This window comes from Natator depressus, chromosome 1 (assembly GCF_965152275.1).
Source record: "Natator depressus isolate rNatDep1 chromosome 1, rNatDep2.hap1, whole genome shotgun sequence".
Taxonomy (NCBI): Eukaryota; Metazoa; Chordata; order Testudines; family Cheloniidae; genus Natator; species Natator depressus.
Genome location: NC_134234.1, coordinates 28,455,336 through 28,468,470, shown reverse-complemented (window position 1 = coordinate 28,468,470; position 13,135 = coordinate 28,455,336). Strand labels below are relative to the sequence as shown.

Genomic DNA, 13,135 nt, shown 5'->3' with positions numbered 1-13,135 from the left:
ATCACTCATAGAAACAAGTTTATTTACATTTGCAGGGGATAATGCTGCCCGCTTCTTGTTTACAATGTCACCTGAAAGTGACAACAGGCGTTCACATGGCACTGTTGTAGCCGGCATCACAAGATATTTACGTGCCAGATGCACTAAAGATTCATATGCCCCTTCATGCTTCAACCACCATTCCAGAAGACATGCGTCCATGCTGATGACAGGTTCTGCTCGATAACGATCCAAAGCAGTGCGGATGGAAACATGTTTTTTTTTCCATCATCTGAGTCAGATGCCACCAGCAGAAGGTTGATTTTTTTTTTGGGGGGGGGGGGGGGGTGGTGGTTCAGGTTCCGTAGTTTTCGCATCAGAGTGTTGCTCTTTTAAGACGTCTGACAGCATGCTCCACACCTCATCCCTCTCAGATTTTGGAAGGCACTTCAGATTCCTAAACCTTCAGTAGAGTGCTATAGCTATCTTTAGAAATTTCATACTGGCAACTTCTTTGCGTTTTGTCAAATCTGCAGTGAAAGTGTTCTTAAAACGAATACTATGTGCTGGGGCATCATCCAAGACTGCTATAACATGAAATATATGTCAGAATGCACGTATAACAGAGCAGGAGACCTTCAACTCTCCCACAAAGAGTTGAGTCACAAATTTAATTAACACATTCTTTTTTTTATAAGCGTCATCAGCATGGAAGCATGTCCTCTGGAATGGTGGCCGAAGCATGAAGGGGCCTACGAATGTTTAGTGTATCTGGCACATAAATACCTTGCAATGCTGGCTACAAAAGTGCCATGCGAACGCCTGTTTTCATTTTCAGGTGACACTGTAAATAAGAAGTGGGCAGCATTATCTCCCGTAAATGTAAACAAACTTGTTTGTCTGAGCAATTGGCTGAACAAGTAGGACTGGGTGGACTGTACGCACTAAAGTTTTACATTGTTTTGAGTACAGATATGTAACAACAACAAAAAATTCTATATTTGTAAGTTGCATTGATTTAAACTGCAACAAAGTGTACAGTGCTCACTTTATACTATTATTTTTATTACAAAATTCGCACTGTAAAATGATAAACAAAAGAAATAGTATTTTTCAATTCACCTCATACAAGTACTGTAGTGAAAACTCTTTATCATGGAAGTATTTAATAAATTTCAATTGGTATTCTATTGTTTAACAGTGCAATTAAAACTGAGATTAATCGCGATTAATTTTTTTAATCATGATTAATTTTTTTGAATTAATCAGGTGAGTTAACTGTGATTAATCGACAACCCTAGTTTAGATGTAACAAGTTAGAGGATGCTTTTCTGTACTTTTTTTTTCTTTTTTTTTTTGCTGTTAATCAAGTTTGTTCATGATTGTCCTCCACTGCAGCTTCTGATGCCACAAATTAGTGACATGGATGGGATGTCTAGATAATTAACCTACACTAACACTCTTTAAACAATGAACAAATTGGGGTGAGGAGCAATTGTCTGATGCTTTATTTTAATCAAGATCATTGTGGGCCTAGAAACAAAACAATTCCCTATGATGAATCCTGTGAGGACTGATAATCATGCATTGAATGACTACAGCAGTTTGTTGATGATTATGGTGCAGCAAAACAAAAAGGTAGCATTCCCTTCTGAGACCTGTGGGAAGTAAAACCTATGGGTACTTCCACCTTTTCATGTTCTCTGTATGTATAAATATCTTCTTACTGTATGTCCATTCTATGCATCCGATGAAGTGGGCTGTAGCCCACGAAAGCTTATGCTCAAATAAATTTGTTAGTCTCTAAGGTGCCACAAGTACTCCTGTTCTCTGTGCACATAGCATTTCATACATTCACAGTGACAGAGATGAGCTATAGAAAGACTGCAGCCACTTTACAAAGGCATTTGGCACTGAAACTTTTTATCCTGGCAGAACATTTCCAGATTCGTAAGTGGAATCAGCAGCCTGCCAAGCTCACAAGTGTGCATGTGGCACAACTAAAGAAGCCAAGCCAATTTGGAACAAATCTGGATGATGGTTTGAGGAGCTATTTGGTGTGTGGTTAGAGATGCCCAGCCATTTGCTGACAGAGGCTGATCTTACATAATCCTGTGCTGTGGGATATCACTGTGTCAGTGAAGACTGTAGCAAAAGACATGGAAGATAAAATGGCCCAAAGTCAGAGTGACGTTTACCAAATCAGTGCCACATTAGCCAAAGGCTGAATCCTCATTTTGAACGTTTCTCCTGTTGCCAAACAGACCATAAATTGTCATTTCAAAGGGGAGCTGTATCAGAAGTACCAGAAAGAATGACATACACAGTCCATGTGTAAAAACAAATAAACTGTAACAAATCCAGATACAAGAATAAAGTAGTTCAAACTGTTCCTGAGCAATTGTCGCCAGTGACAGCGATGGTGACTGGTTAAACATTGCCGGTAGGAATATGCACACAGAAAATAAACCCCAGAAAAGCTCAGATATCATCTAGACAGAACCAGAAAACATCTGCAGCATCAGTCAAAAAAGCTAACAGAATGTTAGGAACCATTGGAAAAAGGACAGATAGTAAGACAGAAAATATCATAATACCACTATATAAATCGATGGTGTGCTCACACCTTAAATATTGTGTGCACTTCTGGTTTCCCCATCTTAAAAAAAGTTATATTAGAATTGGAAAAGGTACAGAGAAGGGCACCAATTAACGATCAGGGGTATGGAAGAGTTTCCATACGAGGTGAGGTTAAAAAGACTGGGACTGTTCATCTTAGAAAAGAGATGACTAAGAGGGGATACGATAGAGGTCTATAAAATGAATGGTGTGGAGAAAGGGAATAGAGAAGTGTTATTTATCTACCCCTTCACGCAACACAAGAACAAGGGGTCACCCAATGAAATTAATAGACAGCAGGTTTAAAACAAACATAAGGACGTATTTCTTCACAAAACGCACCATCAACCAGTAGAACTTGTTAGCAAGGGATGTAGTGACGGCCAAAAGTATAACTGGGTTCAAAAAAGAACTAGATAAGTTAATGAGGATAGGTCCATGAATGGCTCTTAGCCAAGATGGTCAGGTACACAACCCCAGCCTCTGGGTGTCCCTACGTCTCTGACTGCCAGATGCTGGGACTGGACAACAGGGAACAATGGATCATTTGATAATTGCCCTGTTCTATTAATTCCCTCTGAAATATGTGGCATTTGCCACTGTTGGAAGACTGGTTTAGATGGACCATTGGTCTGACCCAGTATGGCCATTCTTAAATGAGCAGTCTCATTGAAGTCAATGGGACTACTTGTAAGAGTTCCTGCTCACCGATGAGCAATAAGGAGTTCACAAACTGGGCCCAAACAATTTCACAATCAATTAACCTCACTCTATCATTCCCATTTTGACACAGAATTCAATGAAGCTCTGCCACATACGCTGGAGTAAGCTCTGCTGCTTAGTACACAGGGCCTTGCCCAAGGAATATTTAAAGAGACTCAGCAGAACAAGCTCCTTGGTTATTGAATCAGCATTTTTCATGAGCTATAAAAATCAAGCCATCACCCTTTTATGCAGAGATTAATCCATTTGGTGTCTGCAGTGTTTGTTAACATAATGAATCACAGCTGGAATCCTGTTACGCTTCCTGAGACTATAACCTGAACGTGACCCCATTATCTTGTATTTCCCATTCTCATATAGCTGTTTCTTATCATAAACAGGGATTTTCACTTGGCTCTTATGAGCATAATTTTCAGCTGAAAAATTATACAAACTCTGGAGAGCTAATGCTGGTATTCAAAACACATGTTTAGCTGGTGGAATTCAAATAATGTTCCCAAGACTAAACATGCCTAAGGGAAGGCCGACAGGCCACCAGTGCAGGCTCATGCTTGCAAATAAAGTGGCAAGGTCCTGATTCTGGACATCCCCGCCTGGCAGGATCAGATTTTATTTAACCAATTTGTACAACCATTGCACTATTTGAATGAGCAATCATCTTTACCAGCCCTCATTTTCCAAGCAAACAAGTTACCTACACTATTTCAGACATTCACAATAATGAAATATTCATGTTCTGATTTATGCTTTCAAAAAAATGATCAGAAATGAGGAGCTGGGCCTGGAAATTCAGACCGTATTCCAGCTTCACCATGGACCAATGCTGAGGAAAGAAGAGGAACTCTGCATTGGGAGTTAAAGTCAAAGGAGCTTCAAGGATTTATGGGCCAATAAATATCTAATTAGACCACTTTTAACATGAAAAATATTAACACACCACCAAATATGTGGATTTTTAAAGTCCTCCAGATCCGAGGAGGAAGGAGAGATGTTGTTCAGGGAGACCAAGGAGGAATTGCTAAGAGTCATGTGGTGAAACAGAGATTATACATATCAGGAAAAATGTCCTAACAGTGCGGTCCATTGGACTATGGAATAATTCCCTAAGGAATGGTGGAAGCCTCATTCTTTAAGGCATACTCGAGGCCAAACTCCACCTTCAGACAGGAGCATGAGAATTCAGTGGGAGCTATGATGCTGAACTGGTTTCCACTAGCTCTCAGGAGTCAGTCCACAAAAGGTAACATTTTAAGATGACTAGTTATGCACTTTGAGGGAAACTCACCCCTGTGCAGAAGGTCAGCACAAGGGACTATGTGCCACATAAGCCTACTTGTGAGGATTTAAGTGGAACATAAGAGGCACATAGGGCCCTTTGCACAAGACAGCATTTCACTCTTTGAGTGAAATTCACACCCAATGAGGACAGCCTGAAATAAGCAGATAACTCATTACCTTGCAGAGCGTGGCTTTATGTTTTGTTTTGTTTTTTTGTTTGTTTTTGGGGGGGGGCGGGGGGGTTCACACTCTCATTTAAAAAGAACCAACACCCTATTTCATTTTTTTAACACTCCTGGACTAAAAAAATTTTAGGCCAAATCTCAGCCCAAAGCATTTTTTTTTCTTACTTGTGAACTACAAACAATTGACAAATAGGGTTTTACAAAGGTAGCATTATGTCCTTTAATTTAGAAGCTGAATCACAGTAAGTGTTAGAAAGTTTACGGCACCTCTAACTACCTATGGTGGTGACCTATAGCTTTGCTGCTTCGAATAACCTACATTAAAATGGGAACATCTGTACAGGTTGGTATTAGATTAATGATGAAGAATTGCATACCTAATTGATGTTTTTTCTACTATAATTCAATTGTATAAATATATTCAGATACTTTTAGGTTTATGCGTAAAGTGAAATTAATAGGAATTAAGATACTAAAGAACTTCTAAATACAATATTCATTTTTGAAGAACTTTAGAGCTCAGAGGTGATCAGAATATTGGACCCAATTCTGCTCTCAGTTACAGCAGTGCAAATCCAGAGTAACTCCATTGACTTCAGTGGAGTTAATCCAGATTTATGCTGCTGTAACTGAGAGTAGAATATAATCCACTATATTTAAATATATCATCAGTGTTATAATCATGGGGCCTGATTCCCATTTACACTAAGGCCACTTTATACCATTCTTCCAGTGTAAAGGGCCTTGAAATGGGAGTAAATTATATTTACATCCATTTTAAGGCTCTTTTGCCCTGCTAGTGGTGTAAAATGGCCCTAGTGTAATGGGAATCAGACCCATATTTGTTTATATAGGACCAGAACCCGCACAAGCCAACTGGAGTTATTCCATTGATGTCAATGGGCACAGGATCAGGGCTTGTTCAACTGTACTTTCACTTATCCCTTCAGAAAACAATTATTTATGACCTACACAGCATATTTCTAAGTCTGTGGGAAAGTCTGCTGCAATTTGATTCCTTGGTTCAAGTTGTTTAACGGGAAAATATGCCCACAGATGAACCCACTTGGCTTTCTAGCATTATGGAGCTGATGGAGTTCACCCTCAAAGCTAAGAAGCCAGATTAAGAGAATAGTAGGCCTGTTTGCTTAAAAGCATCAACAACGTCAATTTAAAAAAAAGTTCAAAGCCAAGAGTATTTACAAAAGCAAGGATGTCAAAGGCCAGGAGCTAGAATTACCTTGTCACACCATATTCCGGGGGAGGCTGGTATCTGACAACTGCTCCTTCCGTTCTTGCTGGCAGAGGAGCAGGGTAGGAGGGTTTGAGAATCTGCATCATTCCCGAGTGCTGGTCATTATAAAACAACCCATGTTCCTGAGTCTTGCTGACTGGTGACACCACCTGCTTGGCTTTGTAGGGGTACTCGGGCGGGGGACCTCTGGGATCCATTCCTTTGCCAGAAGGCTGAGTGGGTGGGGGTCCTCCAGTTTTGAAGCCTTTGTTGCTCCCTGAGGTAGGAGGGTGTTGCTTAGCACCATTTCTCTCCAAAGACAGCTGCATTATCCTCTCGCTTAGAGATCGGACATGACCCTGCTTAAGTTCTTTAAGTGCTTCATCTTTATGAGCCTGCCCACTGTTGGCCCGATTCACAGTTGGTCTCCCTTCTGTTCTCGATTTCTGACTTGACACTCCAGCAATGTAAAAACTTGGGCCAACAGCACCTGGCTGCTGGCCCCTAAAAAACTGGGACTGAGCCTTCGCCTCCTCATAAGTTGGTAGTTCTTCATTGTTCTGATGAGGCTGTGTGGCCCTGGACTGTTTCTCCATCACAGTATTGTCCACCTGATGTTCTTGCCCCTGAGGTTCCTGGCGTGCTGACTGCTGGAGCATTTGTGGGTCTTCTTGTGTGAGGTTTTCTGTGGAAGAAAGTGTGCTTGTAGTGCTGTTGGATGGTCCTGCGCTCCCTGTGGCCTGGTGCTGAATTGCCAGCAGATTCATGTTCTCATTTGGATTGCCATACCTCAGCTGCTCCTGGATCAATCGCTGTAATACTGTTCCAGCTGCAACATCCTCTGAACCTCTCATTTCCACCTCTGAGATCCCAAGGAAGTTTGAAGGGTGGAAGTTGCAAAGAGGGTCCTCAACTAAACATAGAACAGAAGAAAGTCAGGGTTTATGTTTTCTGATGACACCATTATTTAAGGCTGGCAACTGCTGAGAAATCATCTAATCCTTTTACACTATAGTGCCCAGCTTCCTCTCCTCCTTACCAAACAATGCAGTATAACCTTGGGAAAACTCTGAAATGCTATTAAAAATAATGAGGTTGTACACGTGTAATTAAGAGTAGAATCTGGACATGAATCTACTATCTTAGTCCAGTAATTTGATCTATTTCTAACAATGCCATCTCTACATGATTAACAGTAATTTTGACATGTCAGTTCTAACAAGATGATAGGGTGACAGATGCACTGCTATGTAAATCAGATCTGCTTATACAGTACCTTGGCTGTTCTATTCCCAGGTGTCAGGCACCTTAGAAATATCACAGATAGGCAAATTAGATAAAATATCTTCCATAAATGACACAGAGAATAAAAAGGATAATGCAATATCCTGAGCCACAGGAGGACAGGAGCTAAGGAAAAGTCACAAATCTCCAAGTACTGTATTTTAGGGGCCAAATACCACATTAATTTGCACGCTGTGAAACTCACTGACTTCAGTAAGGTTGCACAGGTTGTGAGTAACTGCAAAATACTGACTATTGTCTGAATTGATTCCAATCCACTTTTTCAACGCTTGAACCCACTCACCTAGTTTTCTATTGGAAACAATTTGCAGCTCATATAACGAGGAGTCTTTGTGGCACCTTAGAGACTAACAAATTTATTTGGGCATAAGCTTTCATGGGTTAGAACCCACTTCATCAGATGCACGGAGTGAAAATACAGGAGCAGGTATAAATACATGAAAGGATGGGGGTTGCTCTACCAAGCGTGAGGTCAGTCTAACGAGATAAATCAATTAACAGCAGGATACCAAGGGAGGAAAAATAACTTTTGAAGTGGTAAGAGAGTGGCCCATTACAAACAGTTGACAAGAAGGTTTGAGTAACAGTAGGGAGAAATTAGTATTGGGGAAATTAAGTTTAGGTTTTGTAATGACCCAACCACTCCCAGTACAATGTACATAGCAGAGGGGCATTGCTGGCACATGATGGCATATATCATATTGGTAGATGTGCAGGTGAACGAGCCCTTGATGTGATATATGCTATCATGTGCCAGCAATGCCCCTCTGCCATGTACATTGGCCAAACCGGACAGTCTCTACGCAAAAGATAAATGGACACAAATCTGACATCAGGAATCATAACATTCAAAAACCAGTAGGAGACCACTTCAATCGCACTGGTCACTCAATAACAGACCTAAAAGTGGCAATTCTTCAACAAAAAAACTTCAAAAACAGACTCCAAGGTGAAGCTACAGAACTGGAATTAATTTGCAAACTGGATACAATCAGATTAGGCCTGAATAAAGACTGGGAGTGGTTGGGTCAATACAAAACCTAAACTTAATTTCCCCAATACTAATTTCTCCCTACTGTTACTCACACCTTCTTGTCAACTGTTTGTAATGGGCCACTCTCTTACCACTTCAAAAGTTATTTTTCCTCCCTTGGTATCCTGCTGTTAACTGATTTATTTCGTTAGACTGACCTCACACTTGGGAAAGCAACGCCCACCCTTTCATGTATTTATACCTGCTCCTGTATTTTCACTCCATGCATCTGATGAAGTGGATTCTAGCCCACAAAAGCTTATGCCCAAATAAATTTGTTAGTCTCTAAGGTGCCACAAAGACTCCTCGTTTTTTTGCTGATACAGACTAACACAGCTACCACTCTGAAACCTTTGCAGCTAATGAACTGCAAAAAGTGAAATATGTAGCTGGGGTCTTCGCTGAATTTCCTAGACTGTAGCAAAGCAATAATTCTATCTACACAATCTCACCAGGGCTTGCTTCCTCCTCACTTACCATGCACCAGTTCCACAGGGGTGTAACTCCACCGAGACCAATGAAGTTACTCTTTAAAGACACCAGTGTAAACGAGATTAGAATCAAGTCCTCAGGAATTGGATATAATCATCACAAACTGTTAGGCAATGAGGAAGCACCATTCTGTGTTCATTTTTTGAGGTCACTCTTGGAAATGTTATTTCTGAAGCCTGCTGTTCTCAGTTCTCATAGCAGTTTTTTAGAAGTATTTAAAAAAAATGCATTTGAAAGTAATTAAAAAACAAATGTTCTCTCAAGGTTTGGTACCTCCCTGAGGTTTCATCTGTTATTGCTCACACTGTGTGATCACTTACATACAAAATTGGATGCCAGATAGAAAAGAAAAACCCACAGCTCTCCACTATGAAAATAGGTCACTTCTATTAACATTTTTGTGGCAAAGTCTTAAAGATGACTGTAGGGTTTGCAGGGGAGAGTGGATACCATGCTGTTTCACTACAGTCATGTCACACACTCTGCAAAGTTCCTTCAGAGGACATTATCTGCCTATGCAGGGTCTAATCACTGCCAGGAAGTGCTTTGATCACAAGATGTCCATTTAGTTGAAGTCAATGGGACTGCTTAACCTGCTAAAAGCTACACATGTGCTTAACTGCTTTGCTGGATCAGGGCTTGAGTCAGAGAACACATATGTAAAAATCACTAAAATGTAAACATTTTCACACTTTGCAAAGGGATAAATTCCATTTAAATCTGCAAAATAATGAAGGGGCAATTTTTTTTTTAAAATAGGCCCATAAAATGAGCCTGCAAAATGTGCAGATGCAAAAACATCCATTTATGTGCTCAGTTGGATACCTGCACATGCATTTACCTAATCTGTACCTGCAGTTGCCTACTTTTCATTTACAGCTGTTATTACTATTGATTTATATTACCGTAGCATCTAGAAGCCACTTCCAATGATCAGGGCCCCATCGTGCTGACACACTGTAAAAATATTCTTTCCCCTACGAGTTCTCAATCTAGGTTATGACAATAAACAACATGTGGATGAGATAAACACATCAGAGGTGGCAAATGACACGATCACAGTGAAGAAAGCAAGTTATCATACATAAGCAGAAAACATAAGAACGGCCATATTCAGTCAGACCAAAGGTCCATCTAGCCCAGTGTCCTGTCTTCCGAAAATGGCCAATGCCAGGTGCTTCAGAGGGAATGAACACAACAGGTAATCATCAAGTGATCCATCCCCTGTCGCCCATTCCCAGCTTCTGGCAACTAGAGGCTAAGGACACCATCCCTATGATGGAGGTCTCTCTACAGCACCTGCCTAGCCAGTCATCCATTTGCACCCTAAGTTCTATATTTTGGGGACACACTTTTGTTGCCTATTTTTGAAAACTTGACCCAAAAGGACTGATCTGTGCTTATTTTTCATAGGATTCTTGCAGTCCTATTCCCTAAGCAGAGAGCCATCCACCTTGGTCTAACTGTCCAGTGAAGAGCAATTGAGTACTGCAGTATAACATGATATGTTGCATTGGGTGAAAAATGACACAGGATCAAATCCAGATCTCTCACTGAAGTAAATGGCAACATTTCCCTCAACTTCAGTGGGAATCAAGATTTGGCCCATGATTTTTTTAAGTTTTTACAGATCATTCTGAAGAAACTCTAAATTTCTCTTCAAGGAGTCGATAACAGAAAAAGGAACTGGAGTTAATTTTACAGGTAGGTGTGTAAGGGTTGTTGCTTGCTTACCAGCTTTATTTTTAGCACCACTGACTGTCTCTGCTGTTAACGGGGAAACATCAAGCCTGCTGGTAAACAGTTGATAGTCCTGGTAAAGAAAGCCAATGTCTTCCAGTATCTGGACAGGGCTACTGGGGTTGTAAGAAGCAGATAGGGGGCCTATAAGAAAGAAAAATGGGATGTCAACGCCAATAAAACAGTCGGGGAAAAGTCATGCTGCCATGACTCACTTTAGCCGTATGTTGGAATAATGAACTGAGTCTTGCTGAATGATCTGAGTGGCTCTACTGGAGTATCCAGACCTTTTTTTTATTCACATCATTTCAGATTTAGGGCCCATTCCTGCCAGGTCTGAGTGCTTTCTGGTGAGGTGCTGAACAGATTCAACTCCCATTGATTTCACTGGGAGTTGAGGGCACTCAGAATCTCTCAAGAGGTGTTCTGCACCTTGCAGGATTGGTCCTTTACGATGGAAAATGTATCCAAGGTCAGCCACCCAGCTAAGGGCTGCACAGGACAAATTTTCAATATAATGTAACACTGCTTTTTCTAGCGTACCAAGAAGGTTTATACTACACCATAATTTCAAACACAACTATTCTGCGCAGTTATACAAGCCACGGGAAAAAATATGCCTTAAACCTAACCATAAATGAAAAGAAAGCACAGCTGTGCTTTGAACCAAACACAGGCGGCAATTCCAGCTGTCAGAGGCCCAGTAGGTTCAAAACTAAGCACTGAAAGCTTCAAAGCTCTGAGATTCAGGATTTACTATATTCAGTCCTCGTTCAATGCCACAAAAGCACTGTTAGACCGAGGGAACAGTGACTGTTGAAGGCCTGCCACGCTGTGAACCTTCAGGAATCTAGACTATTGCTCTATATCATTGGAAAGCTGGGAAACCCTCGCTCCTAAAGACATAAAGAATTAATTTCTAGCCCTGACAGGGTATGTAACATAAGCTCATAAGATCACATTATTTTGATTACTAATTTATTTCCATCATCACTGCATCCCCTTTTTAATCTGACATGATTTTAATCTCTAGAGCTAGGAATAAATATTTATGCCATCTCAAACAGCCGGGGAATCTCTGATTTCACAGGATATATAAAGCATTAACGTTCAACTCTAGTGATGTATCAGCTCCTAAAAGGCCTTGCCTAGACAATATCTTGACCTACTAAAATCAAGCTAAAGCAGTTCAACTGTGTCTATATTGATATTTGGTGCAGTTTTAAATTGGGTTAAGATAGGTTGATTGAGCTAATCCCATTGAGAAAAGCAACTTTTTTTCTTAGTCTGGACAAGGCCCAAACTGGAATTTGGCTATAATACCAGGGCTGACACCATGGCTCCTAAGAAATGCACTGGGATCTTGAATGGTCATAAGTGGCCTGAACCTTGTTTTTACATGTCATCTGAATGGAAGTCATTCAAACTGCACAAGGCCAACAACACCAAGATAGCACATTGGATTTGAGGAACAAGTACCACCTATTGAATCATCAATGCCATTTCTTGCACCAGTTTAGCCTTTGAGGTCTCCCATCCAAATACTGAGCAGGCCTGACCCTGCTTAGCTTATAAAATTTGGCAAGAGCATAAATCAAGGTATAGCCACAAAAATAGTAATGGGAAGTATATGTGGAGATTGTATTATTGAAAGAAAGAGTTGAGAAATCCAAATATCTGAAACAATCCCAATGGCAGCATTCATTTCGATCTGAAGTCCATGAAGCCTTTTACACGGAAGTTCACTGAACTCATGAACAACACTCATCTAATTCAGAACATAATTGTTTCGTAGAGTACCATCACCACCACATAGGTAGAGATAACATGATTCAGTATGTACAGATGTTCTTAATATGGTAAAAGGAAGATCTAGCTAGAGCATGAAGAGAACCACATCAAGGATAACTATGCTTACATTTCTTACGGCTGCCATAATGCTAACAACACTTAGAAGCATGTCTTCTACTCTCTTCTGCTCACTACTCCACCTACTACCTTGACTATATTCCTCCTGATTCATGAGTTCCCTTACTCCCTCTGTCTCCCACATCCTTAAGCACTCTCTGTCACCTAACTCCTTTCCCCTGCCATCAAGCATACCAGTGTGGACACTTGTCTCAAAGAAGTTTCCATCCAACTACCTCACTCCCTCTTTCCCTTCACTGCTCAGTTCCTTGAATGTACTGTCTAATCCTTCTGCCCAGACTTCCTCTCCGCTAGATCCCTCCCAGTCCTCTTCAATCAGCATCTGCCTGCTATGTTCTACTGAAAAAGCCCTTTTCAATGTCATCAGTGAACCTTCCTGGCCAAGTGGCATGGCCTCCTCTCTGTCCTCATGCTCCTTGAACTATGGCCTTTGAAATGGTCCATCACTTCCCCATCCTCCTCAAAGCGCTCTCTCTCTCTCTCTCTCTCAGGATTCAGAGAGCCTGACTTCTCTTGTTTCTCTGCTTATCTTTGATTCTGCAGGGTCTCTCTCAGCTGCTCCACCTCCTGTTCCCCACTCTTTCTATCAGAGTCTCTTAGGGATCTGTCCATGAGCCT

At 40.9% G+C, this 13,135-nt stretch overlaps 1 protein-coding gene across 5 annotated transcripts in view; it reads right to left on the bottom strand.

The window, feature by feature from the left end:
• Positions 1-13,135, bottom strand: part of AMOTL1 (angiomotin like 1) — a 127,090-nt gene that overhangs the window by 75,499 nt on the left and 38,456 nt on the right. For 3 of the 5 annotated variants that reach the window (XM_074956882.1, XM_074956889.1, XM_074956897.1), the window contains one exon: positions 6,025-6,931. In XM_074956882.1, coding sequence (XP_074812983.1) covers positions 6,025-6,931 — 907 coding nt within the window. Of the gene's footprint in view, positions 1-6,024; positions 6,932-10,582; positions 10,733-13,135 lie in introns of all 5 variants that reach the window. The other 2 variants (XM_074956903.1, XM_074956875.1) reach the window with 1 other exon arrangement.